At 39.3% G+C, this 24,718-nt stretch overlaps 2 protein-coding genes across 2 annotated transcripts in view; one reads left to right on the top strand and one right to left on the bottom strand.

Annotated features, from left to right (window-relative positions):
• LOC139733094 (bridge-like lipid transfer protein family member 1) overlaps positions 1–3,435 on the bottom strand; it is a 92,718-nt gene extending 89,283 nt beyond the window's left edge. Inside the window, exon 1 of the mRNA XM_071643937.1 lies at positions 3,234–3,435. The gene's annotated coding sequence lies outside the window, so the exon portion shown is untranslated. The remainder of the gene's footprint in view (positions 1–3,233) is intronic.
• Positions 3,436–3,717: 282 nt separating this feature from the next.
• On the top strand, positions 3,718–23,069 carry LOC139733093 (heat shock protein 75 kDa, mitochondrial-like). Its single transcript, XM_071643936.1, has 16 exons — positions 3,718–3,850; positions 5,382–5,576; positions 5,886–5,968; positions 7,047–7,193; positions 8,570–8,641; positions 9,886–10,049; positions 10,710–10,819; positions 11,521–11,874; positions 12,552–12,621; positions 13,391–13,538; positions 17,060–17,187; positions 18,424–18,614; positions 19,215–19,300; positions 20,801–20,946; positions 22,282–22,354; positions 22,968–23,069. Exons 1-16 carry the CDS (start codon positions 3,718–3,720, stop codon positions 23,067–23,069), a joined length of 2,202 nt encoding a protein of 733 aa, XP_071500037.1.
• Positions 23,070–24,718: the final 1,649 nt, after the last annotated feature.

Genomic DNA, 24,718 nt, shown 5'->3' with positions numbered 1-24,718 from the left:
GAGAAATTAAATACCAGAGAAAAAAGAAAAAAAAGTAAAAGAATTTTTTTTTATTAGGCATTGAAATAATGTTACGTATGGGACAAATGCGTTACGTATGGGACATCCTCATACATATTGCATGTGAATGCATGTAGCTAGCTGGGAAGGTCTCTCAGTATACAAATGGTCAATCATCCTGAAGAAAGCATCCCAACATTGTAGCTACTTTTTGAGTTATAGACACTTGAAACAATACATGAACTTGACTGAACAATTTTCAGAAAGGGGGAGGGGAAAATGGCAAAATACACAATGAAAAATCATCATTAAAGGGATGGTATTGTTTTTTTGTAGAAATGGGGATTCAGTCTTCAACATTTAAAGAGATGATTGGAAACCAATTATATGAATTACTTATTAGAGCATAAAATCCTAAAACTAGAGGAATTCAAAGTTTATGTGATGGAGATCCAATTTGAAATGGTTGTGATATATATAATAGAAAAAAAAGTAAAATGATTTTTCTTTTTATTGCAAGTGATACCCAAATTGTCCTTATTCAGTTTCCAGTAGTAGCCACAACAAAATTCATGGGTATACATACTGAGGTGTGACTCGAATCAATGACCTGACTGATAGACAGACATCATATGTCTACTCGATCACTGGGATTCCACGCAGCAGGTATTGCTTATTTATTAAACTTAATATTTCTTGTGTCAAGTTGTTTTTTATTGAAACTAAATGGCAAACTGCCCTTCATCAAGGAAGTAAACACTTTAAACTATTCAATTTTTCAGTAGTAACTATCCTGATAAAAATAGGGCATACATACTCAGGTTGGTCATAAAAATATAGAATATGATTGAATGTGATTATGATGGTAAATATCTGGGGAATATTGTTCCCTTGTCAATCTGGATCAGTATTTGAGTAATTTCAACTGATTCCACCTCAATAATTATGCAAAAATTTGTTTATGGGTATTTTGCAAAATCATTTTGCAAAATACCCATAAACATGGTTCTCCACACACTAAACGAATGGGGGACAAAGGGCATGCATAGCCAGGTTGGTCATAAAAATATAAAAATATGATTGAATATGATTATGATGATGAATATTTGGGGAATATTGTTTCCTTGACAATCTGGATCAGTATTTGAGTAGTTCCAACTGATTTTACTTCAATAAATATGCAAAATACCCATAAACATGGTTCTTCACACACTAAATGAATGGGGGACAAACTGTCCCATACGTAACTGTCCCATACGTAACACGTCATGTCTGTCTTTAATTAGAACCTGTAATTAGAGCTTTTTGCCTCATGACATGAAACTTACCTGTGATAATCTTGAGTGTTGTGACTTTCATCACAGTAAGTTACAAGTTGTAGAATGATATACTTTCAGAGAGTTTTGAGGTTGAAAGAAATGTTCAAAAAAACAAAAATTTTCTGGTCCCATACGTAACGGCACTTATTTTCTCTTCTAGAATATAATTGTGAAGGTCATTTTTCTCCATTTTTTACATGATTATACTTCTTCTAGATATCAATCACCATGATGAAGTTCAATATGATCAAAGGCCATGAACACTATTTTTCAGGTCATAAAAGTCTCTGAATGTCCCATACGTAACGTGCGCGTTATCTTGGACTTGCCCTCTACATAAAGCAAGTTACCCTTGATTCAACCGTTTCCATGATTAGACCACTCTTACGAATATAAATTCCCTGAAATTCATGAATAAAAATGGCGCAAATCAAGTGTGAAGTTCAAACTATGCAATTACATCCACACGTGTTCCGAAGTACACAACAGTGGGCCACGTCGCGGGACCCCTGAAATCATTGTCACGACCCTCCCAGGTCAGCTTGCATTTAAGCAGTTCAACGGCTAAGTAACGGGTAAGTAAAGTTGCATAGGAACACATATAGACTTGTTTCATTCCAAATTTCGAAGTTACTAGTCCGTTTATCTGCATTGAATCTGTACAGCGTGTACACCTACAGCCATGGTGGCAGCAGTTTCTGAGATAACTTGTGAGTTTACGCGCTATTTATATTTTGCATGCCACCACGCCAGAATTTGCGATATTCGCCACTGTTCGACAGCAACGTGTATGTATTAAATCTCTTGCACAGCTTGGAGTATCGAGTACTGCGCTCTCAAAATGCCATGTATACAGTTTCGTCTGCGCATGGCACGTGCGCTAATCCATTCATAGGCGGCGCCCGGCAGTACATCGCGAATTCGAAGCATGGACATATGGGGCAACAATGAGTGCAGGCGTTCGAACGATGATCGCAGCGCAGATTGAATCATGCACACTATTTTGCTTCCGCAATTTAGGCGGTCGAAAAATTGGTAACTTGCTTTGATAATACTGATCTTTCTGTAAACAAGGGTTAGATTCTGGTAAGCTGGCCACGCCACCTGACTGACAGACAGAAAAATCTGTGTGTCCGGAGGAGTCTTTTATCATGTTTTGACTTTATCGGCTCTCCTCTGTAGACATATACAGTAGGAGGGGATCCGTGAAACCAGACACAGTCTCCGCGAAACACATCCCCCGACGACCAGATACAGAACAATCTTTCAGTCAAGTCACCTGATCACCCCTCCCTGGTTTATTAACAATATGCAACAACATAGCACACATTGCACAGATTCTTAATGTTTTCTTGTTTCATTTTTTTCTGTTTTCCCTTGCCATTGGCTTCGCCTTTGGCCTTTGTTTACTACGACATTTAGGATTTACGTACAAGTCTCTAACGTTAGTGTCTTTATGAAAATAATAACACTAACCGTTACACTCCCCGGTAAACATGTAAACACTGACATTACAACACAGAATCAAATGAGAATGGTCCTCTCCGAGGCTGCTAGATCTAGTCACTACACTCTACAGAGACTGTCATCGTTTCAATTCTACACATTTCTAGCCAAACAAGTTAGACTCTAGTCCTCAAAAGGCATGCATGCATGCCATAGCATCGTGGGATGATAGGCGGGGCCTGCAAGCAGGGCCAGCAGTGCGAGCGCCAGGGCCGCCGGGTACGTACACTCTGGACGCGGGACGTATACTACTAGTGTACAAAAACGTCTGCGAGGCCGGGAGGCTCATTCATTTGCAAGCCGCGCCGCCGGGGCCTGGCCGAAAAACAACATTGCAACCGTAGTATTGTACCAGTGATGGTGTACACACCAGCATCGCATACGACAAGGCAGGGCAGGCCTACTTACATTCGACATCATCGTCGTTGTATCACTATCAGTCTCGATGATTACGAGCGCTCGTTGAATCACATCGTGGAAATAGAAAAACGCCAGACTTGCAACTCTTACACAGCGCAGAAGGGAGCTAATTAATGAGACAATTTGACACTTACAGCTCTACTACTAGAGGCTGAGCTAGTTTGCCGTCATTCGGGAGGTTCCAGCGACATCTACGTACACCCACGTACAATTTTACGGATCGGACTAATTACGTGCGTCTAGCCTCGCATAAAGAAACCTCAGCTCAGTCCTGTTTGGCTGGCATAATGAATGGTGACTATTAATAGAATACCTTTGTAATTTCTTTCTGAAAATAGTTTTATGTGATTTTGAAGTAATTTAATGGAAAAATTTACAAGGAATTTAACTCATCTGCAATAATCTGAATTTTCAAATTTCTAAAGTACCGACTGTAATCGCCTCTATGATTTTCTTAGCACTTAGATCCAAGATGGCAACGTCCAGGGGAGTCGGCATGTGCAGACTGGCACGAGTTTTCAGTCAATCAAAGAGTCAGACAAATCGAGCAAGGGCATTTCGTTCGTTTTCTTCCATTCCAGTGGTGAGCAGCAGCGTAAATCAAGGTATGTTTAACGATTTTGCTATGTTTAGTAGCTTGAATTTACTGGCCAAATCGTGATATCGGTCCCCTCTCGTTCTGCGTGTGCGTCTCCATCCACGCACTACTAGGGTTCTATAAATTTATGTGCAAAGTCTATGGAGGTTGAAAGAAGTCCCCGCTATGACGAAATGAATGGCGAATGGCGGTGAATGGAGTGGGGACCCTGGTTAGAATAAATTACATATATTTCGATTATTTGGCGATAATGCCAATGTACTCTGTGAACCGTGGCGTGGTCCCTTTTACATGACTAACCGGGATATTTGTTGTGGGAGAGCTTTGCATTCAGGCTGGTGGTGCTGCTGCTGGTCACACCGTTAATTGAGATGTTCTTCACATCAGTCCGGGAAACCCGCTCATGAAGACCGCTCCCGCGTACGAGGACTGCCCCGCCTCATGAGGACTGCCCCCACGCCTCATGAGGCCCCCTATTCACTTCTATTCATCTCACATCTGACGTATAAATTGTCGCAACTTTGCACAGTGATTTTTTGTTACACACACATGTCCACTATCCATGATGAAAAGAAGAAAAAATCCTGTCTGGTTTTTTTTTTCAAAAATGGAGTTTTAATCAACCGATGCAGAGCGCCCATCAAAACACGGGCGCCAGCGTGTTCGCACAATGCAAGACTGCCACACCTAGCGGCCTGATCCGACTAGTTTATTTTAGGTTACTGAATAACTGGGGTGAGCTTGTGCATGTTTCGAAATCATTTGATGAGGAGGTGCGAAAGTACAACAGCTCCTACTTGCATTGCCATTGCATCAATTTGCCAGCATTGTCATTGACCTCCTCTCATTTCCTGGGATGAGATTGTGTTCAATTTGATCGTGATTATGATTGGCAATCAATACTGATCAATACGACGGTAAAGAAGCACAATTTGTAATTCGATTTTATCACACAGAGAGTTGATGTATGGTGTATAAATGCTACATTTTCTGCAAGATTAGAACTATAAGTGTCTGTAAAGTTTGGCCATTTCTTAATACTTGTCATTCTTTATCTTATAGGTTTTACCCATGGCCAGTTTGTTGACTGAAAGATCATGATCAGTCTGTAAAGCAAGCTGCCTATCAATAATTGGACCATAACCATTTCTTTTGGCCATTGTGTTGGTATTTCACATAAGCTGCAAAGGAATCAGCTGCAACAGCATTGGTGTACATATATTCTTGTGGGTGCCATAAACTCAACAGGCACAAATGCTTTACTGCTTACTCTGTTGATCCTTGCACAGTACACAGACACATGAAATGGTGTTGATTGGTGATGTGCTTGGCATTGTAGCTAATGTCTGGTAAGTATGACTCTGTTGGTGGTTTCATTTAGTCACAGTTTTGCGAATACTGCCTCAGCATAAAATGTAATTGTCCCGATCTCTCACACAATTTCTTGGCTGCTGTTTTGTTTTGTTTTGTTTTGTTTTGTTTTTTGTGGAAAAGTTGACCAAAGAAAATGGGATTATATTGTGTGTGTGTGTGTTTAGATCATCGAGGAGTGCACCAAAGGCACTGTAGATCTACACCATCACGGCACATTAGCAGATTACAAGGAGGATGCGTCAGGTTTTACTCCAACCCGACAGAAGCAGAGCCGACCTCAGAGACTGAGGGGAAGAGTGAGCCAGTTGAACCCACTGAGCCTGAGCACAACATCATCCAGGATTCTGAAAAGTCAACAGGTTGGTCACTTTCTTTGGAGTACTATTCCCTTTGAGGCTCTCATGGCTACAAATTGACATGGACAGAACAACCATACTGAATCAAATCTTGGGGAATAAAGCTTGCTTTCATACTTCAGGTACACCACCATAGTTCTTTCCATACACTATGTCATATTATGCTTAAATGTGGTATGTGCAGTAGTATACATGTACCTCCCTGTCGGAGCATACATTTTTTTGACAGATTGTCTGTGTTTGACTTTATACTTGTACCTTCAATTTGATATGTCTATTTTTCTTTTGCATTTATTTGCAATCATCTAAAAGGTGCATCCCAGCAACATGACTTCCAAGCAGAAACCAAGATGCTGTTGGACATTGTTGCTAAATCCTTGTATTCAGAAAATGAGGTGAGATCATAAACTTGTATGTAACTGTGAGGTCGCAGCCCATGACAATCCTAACTTCAGCATACTAACTTGTTATTAAAGAGGATTAAAGAAACTGAAGATGAGATGATTTCTGTCGAAAGTTTTTAAAAGTCTTGGCTCTGGAGACTGTTGATTGCATAAGACTTTTTATGATATACATCATAAAATGTATGTAAGACAGTTTATACTCCCAGGTATAGTTTTGGAAGCCTATCAGAAAAAAAAAACCCCAGTTGTGATTGAAGCTGAGATTAAACATACCAGTATACTGCAGAATTAAGATTTAGGTGGGAAAACTACTTGTCAAATCATATCTGCTGTTGCAAAATAAATTTGTGTCAACAGACACAGTAATCATTGCCAAGTGACATTTCTTTCAAATAATCTGACACATGATTGCTAGTCCTACCTACACACTCATATTCCTTATTCATCATAAGCATTGATAAAGAAAACAGGTATATTCTGATTTTCTCATTTTTGTCTCATTACCCCAACAAACGTTAAATGTTGAACAATGAAGTCTTCGAAAAAGTTGAGACAAATTGTTCTCACTATGATTTCATTGTGAATATGCACTAGAGATGAATTGATAGCAACCACAGGTGTAGACATGCTGTCAAACAGTAGCAAGGATAGTAACTGGTGACAACAACAGGTTGATGAAAGAAAAACGTGACTGATGTCACACTTTCATATCCAATTGACATTATATTTTGAACTCATCTAATTGTAAAATGTGAGAAAATGCTGCTTCAGAAAGAGATTAATTGTACATGTTGCTTTGTGTTTTTGGTGTTGTTTTGTTTGTTTGTTAGTGGGTTTTTGTTTGTTTGTTGTTGTTTTTTTGGTGCTTGTTTTGCTTGTGGATTCTTTTGTAACCAGTCCCAAATTGTTTTCATTGTTGGGCAAATATTCAAGTGAAGTGGATCATGGTGCCTGCAAAATTTCAGTGATAGCAAACAAATATAGTGGCTACATCACTGTAATCAGGCAATATGTACTTGGATTGATCTTTCACCTTTACCACCAACTACCTCTGACCTCTGACCCACAGGTGTTTATCAGGGAGCTGGTGTCCAATGCCAGCGATGCTCTGGAGAAGCTGCGCTACCTTCAGCTGACACAGGACAACCTGGAGCGGCCCGGATCCCTGGAGATCCACATAGCCACCGATCAGGAGAAGGGAACGTTTACCGTTCAGGTACCTTGTACCAGTAATTGTCAAACTGGAGCATAATATGTGTCCAAGTGTATTGAGGTGTGTTTCCCAGGTTTTTACAGCCTGAGATATTTGGGAAGGCTTTTTAGCCACCGACTGGTGAAAGGGAACATTAAACATTCGGGTGCATTGTTTGCTTTTCATTTTCCATCCATCAAGATGACTTGGTAGCCCATATTCAGCTGCTCAAGCTTGTCTTCCATGGGGGTCCAGGTGTGTGGTGAGTGCTTGGGGCAGACCACTTCACTGGGTTATGCACCCTGCTCTGTGCAATGAATGAGTGAAGCCAGATTTTTTACGTGCATGGGTTGTTACTCTGTCACACACAGGACCTTCATTTTATGTCCTATCCGAGGGATAGCTAGCAAACTTGGTCATAGTACATGTCCAATCATACTCGAGTCTGTTTCAAGAACTTTTACACCTTGAGCTATATGAATTCTTTTCTTCTTTTCATTGTATTTGATTTATTTGTTTGTCCAATTGCTATTCAAAACATTAGATGGAAATTTGGCTTTGTCACACAATCAATATCAAAACATTTAAACAACATACAAAATGAAAAAAAAAATACATTGTGCATAACATCAAATGGAGATACATACTCAATTGTTAAAAAGAACTAAATATTAGAACAATGTGCATGATATCCATTATCAAACAAAATATTAAGAATTTATGCATACAAAAACCTATTTTGAGAGCTGTGATAGTTGCATGGTACACAGACTTTTAAAGTTATCATTGCTATGAATGTTGTTGAAAACACAAGGTAATATTTGTTCTTTTTTTCAAATGCATGTATCGTAACATCTTAAATTATGTCTTTCTGAGAGTCAGAAGAGATGAACATCTATTTCGAGCTTGTGGTTGATATCTTTAGTGACTTTGCAAGTGTTTTTGCCACTGTTGTTAACCCCACCATACGTATTGTAGTTGGTCTTCTCAATAAATTTACATATTAGTCATTTCTCTTGGTCAGCAAAGGTGTTCATTTCCATCATTGGTGGGAAAAAAAGATAAACAAAAAATACTGTGTCTTGTCATTATATTTGTCTTTCTTTGGATGGAATAAATCTACAAGCAACTGAATCTCAAACATATGTGATGCTCAAAATCCTTTTGTGTATAATAAGTAATCACAAATGGTAAATACAACAGCTGGTAACCTGTGACTAACTAAAGCTTGTTACAGTAGTTTGTGCACATCATTGATTTCCTACTGTCCAGTTCGATGCTTCTTCATTTATAAATAGTCTATGTGACTAAATTGAAAACACTGTGCCCAAGATCATTTCAGTGAGTGCATCTTACTGCACACATTTTATGATTGATACCATTGTCATTGATACTCAAAGGATACCGGAGTCGGCATGACGCGAGAAGAGATGGTAGAGAACTTGGGTACAATAGCAAGATCTGGATCAAAGGTAAGAATATGGCACTGTTGTGTATTTGTGAAGACTTCAATGTGACACTTTTTTATCAGCTGTGGAGAGGTAACATACAGATAGTGATTGGTCGTGGGTACAGTATTGCGAAGTTTTGCTGAACTCTGCTGAACTGGGCTTTGCCCTATAAACCATTTATATGCCCAGACACTTAGCTTACCTTGCTAGGCTTTTTCATCAGCATTCATTATTACCTCCAAAGTTGACCTAGTTGTAAAGCCAGCAAGCTCACTCAGGTGTAGCAATGTACTTCAGTCCAACAGGAAGGCCATGATGACACAATAGGGATTAGGGGGGTCAGTTAATCTCTTTTCATTGGCAATTAGATGCCAGACATCTGCCAATCTGCCAAGATGTGTGTGTTAATCTGCGAAGAAACCAAAAAGGTTAGATCGAGCATCTCCTCTTTCACCAAGTGCAAAATCTTGTTTCCTTGCACAAGTTAAGACCATTCAGTAGTTGTTTTGTGTAACACTTTGGGCATTGACATGTATCTGGTGCAAGCCCAAGATCAAAAAGTAACAAAATTGATTTCTTCGGCAAGGTGATGAGCCAATGGAAATAGTGTACATGGTTGGTGACATCATTGTTGGCTGCCTACAAATGCTTGACAACATTTGCATGATTGATAGCAAAGGTGTATAGTTGTTTGTTTTGATTTATTTCCACATTCAATCAAATGCAAATTCAATACATATTTCAAAGACACAAAGATTAAGAATAACAAGTGCACTGATTTAAAATGCTAATATTACACAAATAGATAAGCAATAGTATTGTGCAGTAAACATACAAAACATGTAACTAAGATATATAGTATGTGGGGTTTTTTCAGTAAATATGAGAGATGATTGAATGCAGGAGACCACCATTATGAGCGGGAAGGCTGAAAATGGGTAGGGCCTCAGTTGTACTTTGTATTGAATAACATGTGATAAACAGTTGGCCAAGTGGATCACGAGCAAGAATCACTTAATTGGTAATGTACAGTTATGAGAGCTACCTCCTCCAGCAAGAAGTGATGTAAACAATATCAAAGTCTCTATCATATTTCTTACTCTAATGGCTGGACTACAGATGGTTCTTGTACAAGGTATGATTCTAAGTCACTCATCCTCAAGAATTGACATTGGCATGTTCCCCGTGTATACCCCATTGTCTTGCATTGTTCATGAGACAGCATCATTCTGATTCAAAGTCCCCCCTGATTTATTGCACAACAGGCATTTTTGAAGGAGATAGAGGAGAAAGGGGCCAGCTCGGACAGCAGCATTATTGGACAGTTTGGCGTGGGCTTCTACTCAGCCTTCATGGTAGGAGACAAGGTGGAGGTGTACACCTGCTCCCACCAACCAGATGCCCAAGCATGGTATTGGTGTTCAGATGGGTGAGTGATTCTGATTATAATGAGATTTATGATGATTGAGGAGGTGGTGATGGCGATGAAAATTACTGTATGAGGATGATAGGTGTAGATGTACATAATGTATATGAGTAAGTCGGTCAGTCATATACATTTTTTTGAAGTAGACTCGAAACGAAGTAATGGTGAGAATGATGGTAAAAATAATGTAGATGTTTGGGGCTGTTTGCAGTAAAAATGGTAGAAATTAAGATTACTAGTTGTCGTGATGAAGTCAATGATGATTACATAGCTGTTGCTGATGATTGATGATAATGACTATGATTTTTACAGTGGTGATATGATAATGACAAGAAGGAGTAAATTGATTTTTATTGTAATATTCCTCTCTTTAATGATAATCTTGATTACATTGATAATGATAATGACAGTGTTGGTTCTGATAGACAGTAATGCTTATTATATTTTGTGTTTCCAGAGTGATAGATGTGATTGAATCAAATGAAAATGTCCCAAATGATGAAAGTGTTCTAAATTTGAGTTCATCCTTTCTGTGTTGTTTGTTTTGTTTTGCTCTGTTATTGTGAGGGATACAATATCAGATGTTTTTTAGATGCAGTATGCAATGATGCATTATCAGTTGTGAGTTTCAGCAAAATTCAAGCAATCCTCCATTTTCTGCAGATCTGGCCAGTATGAGATAAGTGAGGCCGAGGGGGTGCAGAAAGGAACCAAGATAGTCATTCACCTGAAGAAGGACTGCTGGAGATTTGGCATGGAGTCTGATGTCAAAGGTCAGAATGCATGCATGCACAATATGCTCATATCATAGTGCAGAGCTGCTAACTTGAAATCATTCATGGCTGGGGGGATCTTTGTCAAAGATAAAAAATGTGTTAGCTTTTTTTTCCCTGAAATTTGATTAGCATGATGCTTAGTATCTTTGATATTCCCATTTGTTAACCCAAATATGACCTCTGTATAAGAAACAGGTTTCTTTCTGTTGTTATTGTTGTTGTTTGCTTTTTGGGGTTATTTTGTCTGTTATTGCAGCCCTGGTAGTGTCTGTAAAATTTTTGTATACTGTAGCTTATCAGTGATGGGGTCCGACTGACAACTGAAAACTTTCCTTTGCCCTAACTAGAAGACACACAGTTCATAGCTTGATTAGACTAAAAAATGTATATATATCAAGGTAATTAATGTTGGTATTATGCTGTATGCCTGCACATATTGCAAACTTAAAGTTGTAGAATGCATTCTCTTATTGTGGACCAGTGTCAATTACAATGAATTTAGTAAGCACTAGAGGAAATTTGTTTTAAGGTCATCTTGAAATCTTTGCACACACAATCCATTGCCAGCTATTAGAGAAAATTAAATGGTATGCTTCTGCCTGATTACATTGTTGCTGTGTGATTATGCTGATTCAATGTAACCAAGATTGTGAAGTGATTTTATGTAATAAAGCATATTCCCCCCTTCATCTTTTCAGACATCCTTCTGAAGCACAGCAACTTTGTTGGTGTGCCAATTTACCTCAACGGCAAGCAGATCAACACGACGCAAGCACTGTGGACGCAGGAGCCCCGGCAGGTCACGGAGCAGAGCCACAATGAGTTCTACCAGTACCTGACACGCAACACCTATGACACGCCGCGCTACACGCTGCACTTCAAGGCAGACGCTCCACTCAACATCCGCAGCCTGTTCTACGTGCCATCGCGGCCCCCGGCGATGTGGGAGTACAGCCAGCAGGCGGACAGCGGCGTGTCCCTCTACAGTCGCAAGGTGCTCATTCAGCACAAGGCAGAGAAGATCCTTCCAAAATGGCTGAGATTCGTCGTCGGTGAGGAATAGTCTTAAGATTATTATTATCATTATCATTACCATTACTATTATCAATATCAGCTATCATTTTATATACACTTTGACATGTTTGATGTAACTTGTATTTGTTGGTTGACTCTCACTTTTATTTTGTTGCCTCTTCTTGGTACACCAGCCCCCCCCCCCCCCACTCTTGCTGTTGCCATTTCACTCTTTTCCTTTGTTTATCCCTCTGTTGTTCCTTATCTTGTTTGATGTTGCCTCCCTATTGATCCTTATCCTTCAAAGGTTTCTCCCCTTGGTCCACAGGATCATCACTGACCCTCTGCCTTTCGTCTGTCTACCCTCCTTTAATCCCCCTCCCTTTACTTGTTGTGCTTCTTGCCCATGACCTCCAACCCTCCCCTTTTGTTTTCTTTGTTCTGTGTCCCTAGCCCTCCCCTGACTGTTCTTGTTGTGTGAAGTCCTTATATGTGATTGCTTCACCTGCCTGTTTGTCAGTTTGCCTCTGACAAAGATGCTGCTAGGATCGAAAGCTCAGGCCCCTTTTGACTCCATTTCATCAACAGACACTTTAGGAGAGAAAGAGAAATGAGGGAGAGAGTAATAAAACTACATCAGTCGCTGAATGTGTAATGTTGTTTTGAGTCCATGAGCGTAGAGAGTATTTTAATATCTTATTTTTCATCTCTGCAGGAGTTGTGGACAGCGAAGATATCCCTCTCAATTTGAGCCGTGAGTTACTGCAAGACAGCGCGCTGATCAGGTATGATCATATGCCAATCCCACATCAAACTCTACCCTCTGATTATGTGGACAAAGCACATCACTAAAATTATGTAGTTTCAGTAAAAGAGTCAGTAATGGACACTTAAGATTTTAGTCTCCGGTTTCAAGTGCATCGTACTAATTGCTGTCATGTTTTAGAAACTACTAATCTTACCAAAGATATTTACTTTTGATGCAGGGTTCGAAATTGGCGATGGTCCGCTGGCCATTGGCCACCCAAAATCACGTCGGACTAGCTAAAAATCATAAAATTCTGAAGTTACTAGTCCGTCTGGCTAGCCAAAATATTGCTTCAATGTCAAAATTGATTCTAAGTAATCCGCCTGACTAGTTAAAAAAAAAGTTAAGTGTGACCCCTGTGATGGTTTGCTTGATAGTGATGTAGGGGATGATCTGAACCACTGTTTTACAACTGGTGAAGAGAGATCTCTTTAAAGCATTTTAGTACTCTTGTTCATGTTTGTCCATTGGTGTTTGTTAGTTGTTTGAAGTGAAATGTATTTAACCTGTTGAGGACGGGTTGATTTTGCTACAACACGCATTGCCCGTAGACCCTTGCGCAAGTATACTTGGGACTTGTCCTCGACGGGTTAATGGGAAATCATATCATCATACCTTGGAACATACCTTGGAAGTGGGCATAAAGTTAAACAAAACTTATTTGCCCCTTAGTGTAATCTTAAAACTTTCAGTTTGCTTGTTTGTTTGTTTGTTTTTTTACCGTTTTCCAATTTTCCCTTGTGCAGGAAATTGAGGACGGTGCTGACCACCCGTCTGGTCAGATTTTTGACTGACCAGGCCAAAAGGGATCCAGCCAAGTATGACCATTTCTCTACTGAGTACAGCCTCTTTCTCAGGGAAGGTATCGTCTCCTCCCAGGAGCAGGCTGAGAAGGTTTGTTCTTCCATTATGGGACTTGTTTAGAAACAACATTATGAGACTCTTGATAGATTTCATAATGAAAACTATGTTCAATCCAGTCAACATTCCAAGTAAATATGAACTCTAGATCACTAGAAGTCACCAGCAGTGTTGCTGCGGGAAGTCACAATTTTTGTCTCGCCCACCGGAGGTGAAGGCGAGACTAAGGGATCCAAATGGCGTCTGTCCGTCGTCCGTCCGTCGTCCGTCACAAATGTTAAAGTTTACCTGCAAGACTCTCTTATGATGCATAACTTGGCAACTGTTACAGCAATGGCAGCCACACTTGGGTGATAGAAGCACTAGGGGTATCTTCATGTTATGGTGTTGTCGGAGGTCATGTGATGATGTCAAAGGTCATTTGAGGTCATATATTAACCCTAATCAGGCTGGGCTTTTTTGGCTATGCTATATCTGGGGGGCGGATTCCACCCCCCCCCCCTCAGATCTCGCCTATGGAACGCGTGATCGCGCCGAAAATCGGCACACGCAACGCCTGCGACATATACTATCAAAATGTATGGTTGCTTTCTGCGAAAAATTTTTCTTGTAGTTTATATTCATTAATTATTGTAATTTATGCATAAAATCAGTTTTGGGCTCTAAATCACTTATTAATGCTCCAATTAAGCTAATTTCTTTTTTAAAATGTTTCTTGTGTCATTCTTCTGAGACATAGGATAAAAAAAAATCTTTATCTAAATTAATTTCTTATGTATTTGATTGTTTTTTGAATTTCTTATGTATTTCTTTGTTTTTCGACCTTTTGTTTTTGTTTGTTTTTTGGCCAAAATTTGTCACAGACATTTTTCGAAGCTTTATTATGCTAAAATAAATTGATTTCGTCCATTCTAAGTCAAGATATGAATTTTTATGTGAATTAATTGAAAAAACACAATTTGCATTGGATTTGTACACAAAATCACGTTTTGGAGCAATTTTGGGGTTGACAAATTTTTTTCGAACGGGCATCGCGTCAAAACGGTACGCGCGGGCACAACAATTTTGGTCTCAAAAGTTGCGCGATACTTGAAAAGAAAAAAGTCATGAAACATCGCGGCGGGAGCTTATCGCGCTGCGAAGATATTGCGCGAAACCTCGAGGGGGGGGCGGATTCCACCCCCCCTCCCCAGCCTGATTAGTTCAGCCTATGTTGAAGTTTACCTGCAAGACTCTCTTTTCTATGTTAAAGTTTTCCTGCAAGACTCTCTTTTGACAAATAACTTCACATAAGTTGCTTGGATTACAACCTTACTTGGGTCATAGATGCTCTGGGGGTACCTTCATGTTATGGTGCCGTTGGAGGTCACAGGATAAGGTCAAAGGTCATTTGAGGTCATATGTTAAAGTTTACATGCAAGACTCTCTTATCACACGTAACTCGACACATGTTGCTACAATGGCAGTCAAACTTGGGTGATGGATGCACTGGGGGAACCTTCATGTTGGGGTGCCATAAGAGGTCACATGATAAGGTCAAAGGTCATTTGAGGTCATACGTTAAAGTTTACTTGCAAGACTGTCACAGACAGGGGTCAACAAACTTTTAGGGCCCAATGTTAAGTTTTTATGGCGCATTTTGATTATGGCTCATTTTGATTATGGCTCATAACTTTTGATCCCTTTGTCTGTTTGTGACCAAACTTGGATGGTAGATGTCCCTTGGGGAGGTGAAGGTCATCACAAGGTCAAAGGTCACATACAGGGGTCAACAAACATTTAGGGGCCAATGTTCAGTTTTTATGGCGTGTTTTGATTATGGCTCATAACTTTTGATCCCTTTGTCCCTTTGTGACCAAACTTGGATGGTAGATGTCCCTTGGGGAGGTGAAGGTCATCACAAGGTCAAAGGTCACAGACAGGGGTCAACAAATTTTTAGGGCCCACTCATTAAGTTTTTAAGGGCGCGTTTCGATTGTGGTTCAGAACTTTTTCTCCCTACGTCCGTTTGTGACCAAACTTGGACGGTAGATGTCCCTTGGGGAATTAAAGGTCATCACAAGGTCAAAGGTCACAGAAAGGGATCAACAAATTTTTAGGGGCCATTAAGTTTTTCTGGCGCGTTTCGATTATGGCTCATAACTTTTGATCCCTATGTCTCTTTGTGACCAAACTTGGATGGTAAATGTCCCTTGGGGAGTTGAAGGTCACCTCAAGGTCAAAGGTCATAGGCAGGTCAATGAACTTCTGGGAGTTAGAAAAATATTAATTTCTTGTATGCGAATGGGAGAGACACAATTTGGCGCTTGCCTTGTTGATAGATTTGTTCGACTTTTGTGCACTGTTTCAACCTAATGTTGATGCATTCTGTCTACACGGTTAGGGAAAATGTCCTCTTTTTAGATGTGAAAAACCAGATACACTAAGAATACTGATTTGCATATTCACATGTTTGTGGGACTACATGAAATATTTTGCATCAAATAGAGATTTCTTATAGGATTCCAGCCATCAAGAATTTCTTTTAATATTGATGTTCTTATCATATCATTACATCTAAATCTTTCATAGTACCCCCTGGACAATTGCCCCCAGCTAAATACCAGGTTAGTGATAGGGTGTGAGTACAAATTAAAGTTAGGCTTAGTTTTAGGGTTAAGATTAGGTTCAGGTTTGGTATTATGGTTAGGGTCAAGGGAAGTGTCTGGGGTAATTGTCCTGGAACTTATGTGGAGATTATTTGTATGACAGCCAAAGAAAAATACAGTTTTGTTTTGTCAGTGACATTTCAAATATTTTAGATGCAGCAGTATCCTGCTGCACACTTTTCAAAAATTCCTGGACTCTGTAGGAGCAGATGAGGGTGGTGTCTGCACTTGTTGAATATTAATTACCTGTCTTCTCAAGTGGGACGATGAAAACATGAAAGCACTCCGCATTCTTTCTATCACTCATATATCTTAACACCATCTTTTAGTTTCTGTGAGAGTAAACTTATGGTCCTCGTGCAAATGATACATCTTGTGCATGATTTACGAGACAGGTGACATACGTCATAATTTATAACTGCTTCGAGAGCCAAAACAAGGAAAGTGTCATTGATGGAAGTGACTGCCCTTCTCTCCTGAGAGCACAATGTCTAAAAGTTCCTTTGTAGATGGTTTCAATCATGATTCTAGCATGCTATGGTATTAGGACCCCCCCCCCCCCCCAAAAAAAAAAAAAAAAAAAAAAAAAAAAAAATCGTTAACTGCTGTGATATGTTTGTCCATGCAGTATGTACAGTTACATTTTTTTATTTAAAGCAGCTGTTCATGTCAGGAGTACCAAGTAGATATAAATGGAACATTGTGATGAGTTTCCCAAATAGTATGCCAGCTGATTTTTGTTTAAAACCATGCCCCTGTTCATGATGGTCTGTCCAAATGAGTGTACCAAAGATTTTACATCAAGAGGCAGCCACAATTTGCTTACGCAAAAGAGGGTCCATGCTGGAAAGACTCCCTTTTGCTTGTGACCCTGACACCAGTCTTACCCCATCTCACCCCCTGTAGGAAGAGATCGCCAGGCTGCTACGCTATGAGTCGTCTGCCCTGCCCACCGGGCAGACCACCAGTCTGATGGAATACGGTGAAAGGATGCAAGCAGGAGAGCGCAATATCTACTACATCTGTGCCCCCAGGTATGACTCCCCCTAACACCGCCTCGTGATCTGTTCGTAGATAGTTTGTGGTACACTGTGCGTGGATGTCCTCAAAGAGTCTGTTGGTAATCTTTCTAGCGTGAATTGACAGTGATGGGCAGTTAACCTATCCAATACATCAAGTGGCCATGAGTCACTGTTTTTGTTTAGTTCTTTTCAAAACTTGCGCAAGAAAGAATACCAACAACAGTAGTTGGATTTTTTTCCTACAATATCTTATGATTTCTCATCACTATGATTTAAGAAAATATGCTTTTTGATATTTTTTTTTTCAGACATTTTACCTAGCCTGCCTAACATGTGCGATTTCCAATTTTGTAACTGCACGATGACTTCTGCCTCTTAATATGTTCATTACTGTGTGGAAATGTTGTTTTATGAAGTGCAGAGGTTGGCAGCCCTCCATCAACCCTTTTCAATACTGTCACACGTGCTTAACTGTAAACTAAAATCTCTCGCCCCGTCAATTAAAATCCATCTCTCAAGCATCATATGATTAGCCTGCCTTCCAGGCATTAGTGAACCATTCTGCATCTGAATGATCACTCTGCCGATATTTATGTCTTTTAAATAATGATGTTGGCAAACAGCTAATTTCAGATATGTCTTTCGTATGTATTTATAGTAAGAGCTTAAACAGAAATGCTGTGTTGCATGTTTTTTAACTGATTGCCAAGAAAAACAAAGTGTTGTTATTTATAGATATTATGTGATCACTCAGTTTTTATATTTTCAGGATGATCAAATTACATTTGCAATGGAGAAAGGTTATGGCAAAAGGGTGCCATTCTCAGTTTATTAAAGCAGAATTATAGGAGCTACTCTGGATAGGCAATTTCATCATCCTTGCCAGTTCTTGAACCTTGATGGTAATAATTACATGGTATCTTTAGAGTGCCCTATAAGCATCACTCTGTCTCTCATCTCTAAGCAGCTAATAATGATATTCACAAGACATGTTGGTCAGACAAAAAAGCACAAAAGCTCCTTTATTGATCAAAAGCAAAAAAGAGAGGCAAACATGACATGTAACTCCAGAAAGCTGTTGTAACAATGATGCATTGCTTTAACACTTTACAAATTGATAGACAGTGAGATATGCTCTTAGCAACTTTATAGTACGATCCTGGGAGAAGCTTCTGCCTAATAGTATACAAATGAGAGTAGAGTTCCTAATTAGCAAATGTCCCTTAAAAATCGACAATTCTACTTCAGTCGGGAGCTGGCAGAGGGATCCCCCTACTTTGAGGCCTTCCGGCAGAACGACCGCGAGGTGATCTTCTGCTACGATGACTACGACGAGATCACGCTCTTGCAGCTGAGGGAGTTTGACCGGAAGCTGCTTCGATCTGTGGAGAGCGAGATGGCTGGCAACCAGACATCAGATCCAGCGGAAAGTGCAAATGGTGTGTGCTTAGTTCGTATCTTGTTGCTAGGACTTGTGTTTCTTCTACTCTCTTTTTTTTTCTACTACCAATTTTTTTTTTGGTTAATGTATGTATGTGTATTTTTACAGTTATTAAAAAATTGATATGTGATCAAGATGATTAATCCATTATCATGAAGTGTTGCTGCATCACTATCGATTATGAAATAATGGTTCATTAGCATTAATTGCTTTGAAAAGTGTGTCTCAAAATCAATGTGTAGAAAAAAAAAAAGACTGGTTTTACCATTCTGTTTTGTTTTGGTGGTGTACGTACTTTGTGATTTAGTTCCCTGTTTGTGCAGTCATTTAATGAGCTGAAAAGGGGGAAGGATTAATCCCTACATTGCTCATGTGGACAAATCATACAATCCCACTTGACCCCCATGCGTGAGGCAACAACTACTCACTTTTGGGCCAGTTATATGAGTGCACTTGCCTTTTAAAAGTATTGAGCCCTTGCCCAAGTGTTTAATTCATGCAAGTGGCAGAGTTATCTGTATTGTAATGCCCTGGAGTCAGGTTATACATTTGTGTTTTGCTTTCTCTTTCTTTATCTAATAATCTTTCCTCGTGTTAGTGGAAGGAAGCCTGACTGTGGAGGAGATTGACTCCCTCGTCAACTACCTGAAGGGCGCCCTCGGGGTAAAGGTCAACGATGTCAAGGTGAGAAAAGGTCGTTGCAAATGCGTAGCCCATGACATGCGTGTAAAATCGTACGTTTGTGGCCCTCAGAGATAGTATCAGTGGACATGGAAAAAGTTCGTGGTACACTCATAGCCCTTCAGACATTTTCTGAAAGAGCATTTGTTATGTAAATGTCGTAGTGTAAAGGTCACTGTACTTTGCACTCACAGCCCTCAATGATAGGAGCAGATAACATGGGCAAAGGTCAGTGTACCGTTTTAGAATTCAACAGTAGTAGCAGCTAACATGTGACTGGCATGTGTTCCAAAATGAATATAAAACTATCATAGCTGTGTATCATACAGAAACTGAAACTTGCATCGTTTTTCCCCATACAGATCCATTGTCTTTCAGTTCCTTTACAATAATGCCAGAATTGTAGAATATTTCATGATGTGAAAATTGTTTTACATTCTATTGTCTACTGAGGACTAGCACAGAAATAACATGTCAATGATTTTAGGAGATATTGCAATTTGATATGTACAAGAGTGACTTGTAATTCAAAATGTAACTCAAAATTACAAACAAGTAAAGTTTTCCGAAGTTAACCCAGTGCAAAAAGTAATCTCACGATATTCTAGGATTGACTATCATTTATGAATTACTCCATGACCATGACTCAAATGTCATATGCATACCAGAGGACCAACCTTTCGTATGAAAGCAAGGGCACATCGTGGAATGGTAGAATGGTGAAGCAGAACAACTGTTGCCAATTTAAAACTTTTATATTACAATATTGTAACTTGGGTCAGTGTTAAAGGACAAGTTCACCTTCATAAACATAAGGATTGAGAGAATGTAGCAATATTAGTAGAACACATCATTGAAAGTTTGATGAAAATCAGACAATCCATTCAAAAGTTATGAATTTTTGAAGTTTTTGTGCAGTCACCGCTGGATGAGAAGACTACTGCAATGTATGATGTCACATGCGTACAACAATATAAGGAAAATATAAAGAGAATTTCACAAGATTTCATCTTTTGAAAGAAGTACATATTCCCTTGACTCGTTACTGACATATGTTATGGGTTATATTATTCCCATTGCCTTTAGAAAGAGGCAAGTCATGTGCTCTTTTATTATGCGAAAAAAGTGAAAATATGTTGAATTTTCTTATATTTTCTTTATACTGTTGTACTCATATGACATCACGAGCCTTAGTAGTCTCCTCATCCAGCGGTTCCAACACAAAAGTTTTAAAAATTCATAACTTTTGCATCGATTGTCCAATTTTCCACAAACTTCCGCTAATGTGTTCTATTAATATTGCTACATTCTCTTAATCCTTATGTTAATGAAGTTGAACTTGTCCTTTAACATGCAAAAAGAAAAAGAAAAAAAGAAAAAATTGAAATTGACCCAGGGAGGAGATGAGAGGAAATGCTGCCTTTACTTTCTTTGTGCAAATGATGCTCTCATCACCCAAAGTCTTGTCTTGTCTTGTCTTGTGCCATGATTCTAACAACAAAGGTGACACACAGGCTTGGCAAGTATCCCGCCATGATCACCGTGGCCGAGATGGGTGCTGCCCGCCACTTCCTGAGGACAGCCATGAAGAATCGCTCAGAGGAAGAGAAGATGCAACTCCTCCAACCCACCCTGGAACTTAATGGAAGGTTAGTGAAATAGCCAGTCTTGGCCTAGTCCCATACATACAAACCTGTGTTCGATGAACCACATGACAATTAGAGGCATTGATCAGTTTTATATCCATGATTTTGATAAGTGGTTTGTTACTATGAATAAAAGGTTAGTATTTAGACCATATCTAGTTTCCAAGAGCCTGAATTTTCTTATAGCTTTCTAGATATAGTCCCTTTTACATCATTTTCATTTGTTGACCACACTAATCAGATCTGCAATGTTGACCACTGTTTCCTTTTAGGATTGACCAGTGCAGGACCTGTCTAGTTTTGTTTGGCCCGAGGAGAATGTGTGTCAATCAAAATCAAGTGATGCATATCACATGATTAACTACCGGTGTCGAGTACAGTATTTGTGAGAAAGTAAAGACCCTTCTTGTTGTTTGTACCTTTGCAGAGGTTGTCCCGAAAATACACAGTGGTTTGCGCATTGCCTGAAGTAAAGAGTACTAATGCTTTGAATGCGCATCATCAATTTTTTTTTTTTTTTTTTCAAATGAAAATACGAACAATAGAAGCAATTTACCATTTTTTATTGATAGATTTTATTTTTGTACTGCTTCAGCTTGCATGTTTTGGATGTACTAGAGCTGGCAGGTATGTTACATTTACCCAAGTCATTTTGCCGTGGAAATGTACTTGTGGGATTGCCTTTATGTTTTCTTGAGAGAATAGCGAAGAGGTAAATTCATTGGCTGTACAAGCAATTATGTACTTAAGAGCAATATTCTCCTTTTATTCTTTTTTTTTTCCCAAAAAAACACATTGCTCAGACTACTGTATGCGCCAAATATTTTGCAAGGTTTTCATTTTCGCAAATTTCGCGAGTAAGGTGCTATTCGCAAAATTAAAGACACATAAAGATAATGACTGTGATCCCAATATGAACGTGACGCACACATACATTTCTCCATTTAGTACAGTACTCTAGGATCATGAATTTAACCATTCGCGAAATCGACCAGAAGTCCTGATTCGCGAAAATTTAGACTGGCTAAATATATGGCTTATACAGTAACTTGCTTATTCTTGCCTTCAGGGATACACAGAAAGGTTGGTTGTGTAGAAGCAAACAGTGTGGACTGTTCAGTCACAAAAATAGAGTTTTCTGTTCATGTGCAGAAGTGAACAGCCTAGTGTGCTCATAGCAATGGACTCATACTTTCATCCTTGCAGTATGACAAGCTTTTACTGCCCAAAGTTGCTCTTGACATTATTTTTGCTCCCATTTCCATGCCTGTTGACACGAGTATGATATTGTAAGGGTTAAACTTGATTGTGTTGAATTTGTTTGTTCTGTCTTTTCAGCCATCCCATCGTGAAGAAGCTTTATAACTTGAAAACATCTGAACCAGATTTGGCCAAGATGCTCGCTGAACAGGTATGTGTTTCATAGGAAATGACTTGTGCTGGTAGTACAAAAAAAGAATATTTAAATGCGAACTTACCTGTTTGAAAATTTGAATTGTATTTTCTGAGGAAGGCAAAGGATTAGACTACAATGCATGTGTGAGTAAAAATGGCAGATCTCTCATGCGTAATCTGTTTTATGTTTAATTGTGTTCGTATTTCTAGAATAAAAAGAAAAGGGAAAAGAGATTCTGGCAGATATAACTACATCTCATTGTCACTCAAAAAGATATGTAAGAATAAGTTAGTGATTAATCCAGAGATATTAGTAATGTCTTTTTCTTTTATGAATATAAAGATGTTAGACAGAAATCACACTTCAAAGACAAAGGAATCATCAAAAGCTTACAAAAGCAGTGATACATTGTAAGTTTTCATTCAAATTGCATCGTATAGTTCCATTGTCTAGATTCAAATGACAGAATAGCAGATAGGGGGAAAAAGGAATTTCAATAAAGTTATATGTATTTCTTTGCTTAATGCCTTCTGCCTCGCAATGGCTTGCATTATTAGTTTTTTTTTCATTATTCATTCTTATTTGTGCATATATGTGTGTGTGCATACTAATACTCTCTCTCACACAGATATATGACAATGGCATGATAGCAGCTGGACTGGTGGAGGATCCCCGTCCCATGCTGAACAGATTGCACGCCTTCATGGAGAAGTCTTTGGAGAAATACTGAGAAGTGGTTGTCACCAGTCACAGACGCTCAGGATACAAAGGCTCTTCCCACCTCTGTCATCGAACCCTGTCTCCCCTCCCTATGTCCCCTCCCCTCTGCCCCTCCCCTCCCCCACCCTCCAGTCCCCATGAAACCAGTGCTGAACTCACCAATGTGCATGCACACAAATCTTCCTGTAAAACATTTTGTTTTGGGGATGATTGGATTTAAATGGTGCACACAAATAACTCTGGGCCACATGTTAAGATTGGGTCCGTGAATATGCCAGTTGAGAGAAGTGTGTTTCACAGACAAAGAATCAGTCATGTGATGACTCCTCAGTGTTCTGCAGGCTTTGTACAATCATGCCATGTTCCTCAAATTGGCCGCATTAGATATCATTGTGACTCCGAACAGTGGCTGCTCTGTCAGCCGGGTTTTTGTAATTGTACAACGTATGCATGTATACAAAGCATTACGCTTTCCTACAAATGAATATGGTCAATGCATATTGTTTGTAAGTATTGAGATGTACAGCAGTATTTATTTGTGTTGTACCCTGCGATTTTCCTGCAGTATGTGCTGAAGCATTCAAAGCCATTGAGGTGTCCTGTCATACAAATTTGAATAATGAGATTAGATAAAGCATAGGTTGTGATACTTCACCATGTTCTGTTTTGTTTCTTAAGGGATGGAGTTTGTAATTTGATAACCTGAACAAGACCTTTTGTTACCACTAGTCTGTGGAGTCATGCTCTGAATATGAAGTCTAATGCAGCGTAATGTCGAGAGCTAACATTGATTCTGTTTATGCAGTCAGGTTTGCATCTGTCTATTGATAGATTTATTTTCAAGGTTTGTGAAACATAAAAAGATTATGTCCTATTGTGAGACCACAGCCTGACAAATACAGAGACACTTGTTTCAGGTAATAAAGTAGTAATTATCAATCCTCTCAACAATGAAGTTTCAATACCAGCTTGTTCAGAGTAGTCAGAGCCGATATATCCGTAAATTGGAATATGCGTTTTGCATCAGCAGTAATTGTGCTATATTATGATATATTCCCCTCAGCAAGCATCCTTATTTCTCATTTCCTGTCATCTGTTTAAATGGAGTCGCATGTTCCTGCTTATAAGTCCAACTAAAATGTTGCCAAATTATACTCATCCAATCCAAGGACAGGCACTCTCACTTTCAATAAAACAAGAATTAGAGCAGAAAAAAAGTGGGTAAAATGAATTTGCCTATACCTGACTAAGCACATTCTGAGACTTTCCTTTGATAATTTTATTCTATTCAACCAGATTTTGGACACTGCATATTTAATTCCCTCTTTCTTTGCTAGCACAATATTTTCTTGGCATCTAAATTTTGGACGAAACAGGAAATTGCCATGTCTGCTGGTCTTTTGCCAATACTTCCTCAGTTTCACTATTGAGGGAACTTCGGCCACCCATGTCCAGTGGATGCACTTTGTCCTCATTCCTGTGCGTACAAGTCATATGACACGAGATATCTCCTTTCATTAAGATTCCTAGGACATCAGGACATGACGGCAAAATAGGAATGCATAGTAGACATGTGTGAGCTTTGGTGCAGTTTCAGTGTGGATAATTGGAATTTATTCTGAGATGTTCAGGCTGCTGTGAGATAATCTTACTAAGTTG

Source organism: Diadema antillarum, unplaced genomic scaffold (genome assembly GCF_040938485.1).
Source record: "Diadema antillarum isolate AM-2024a unplaced genomic scaffold, OU_Dant_1.0 seq00000460_RagTag, whole genome shotgun sequence".
NCBI lineage: Eukaryota > Metazoa > Echinodermata > Echinoidea > Diadematoida > Diadematidae > Diadema > Diadema antillarum.
Note: the sequence above shows the minus strand (reverse complement) of the source record. Positions and strands in the feature narration are given on the sequence as shown.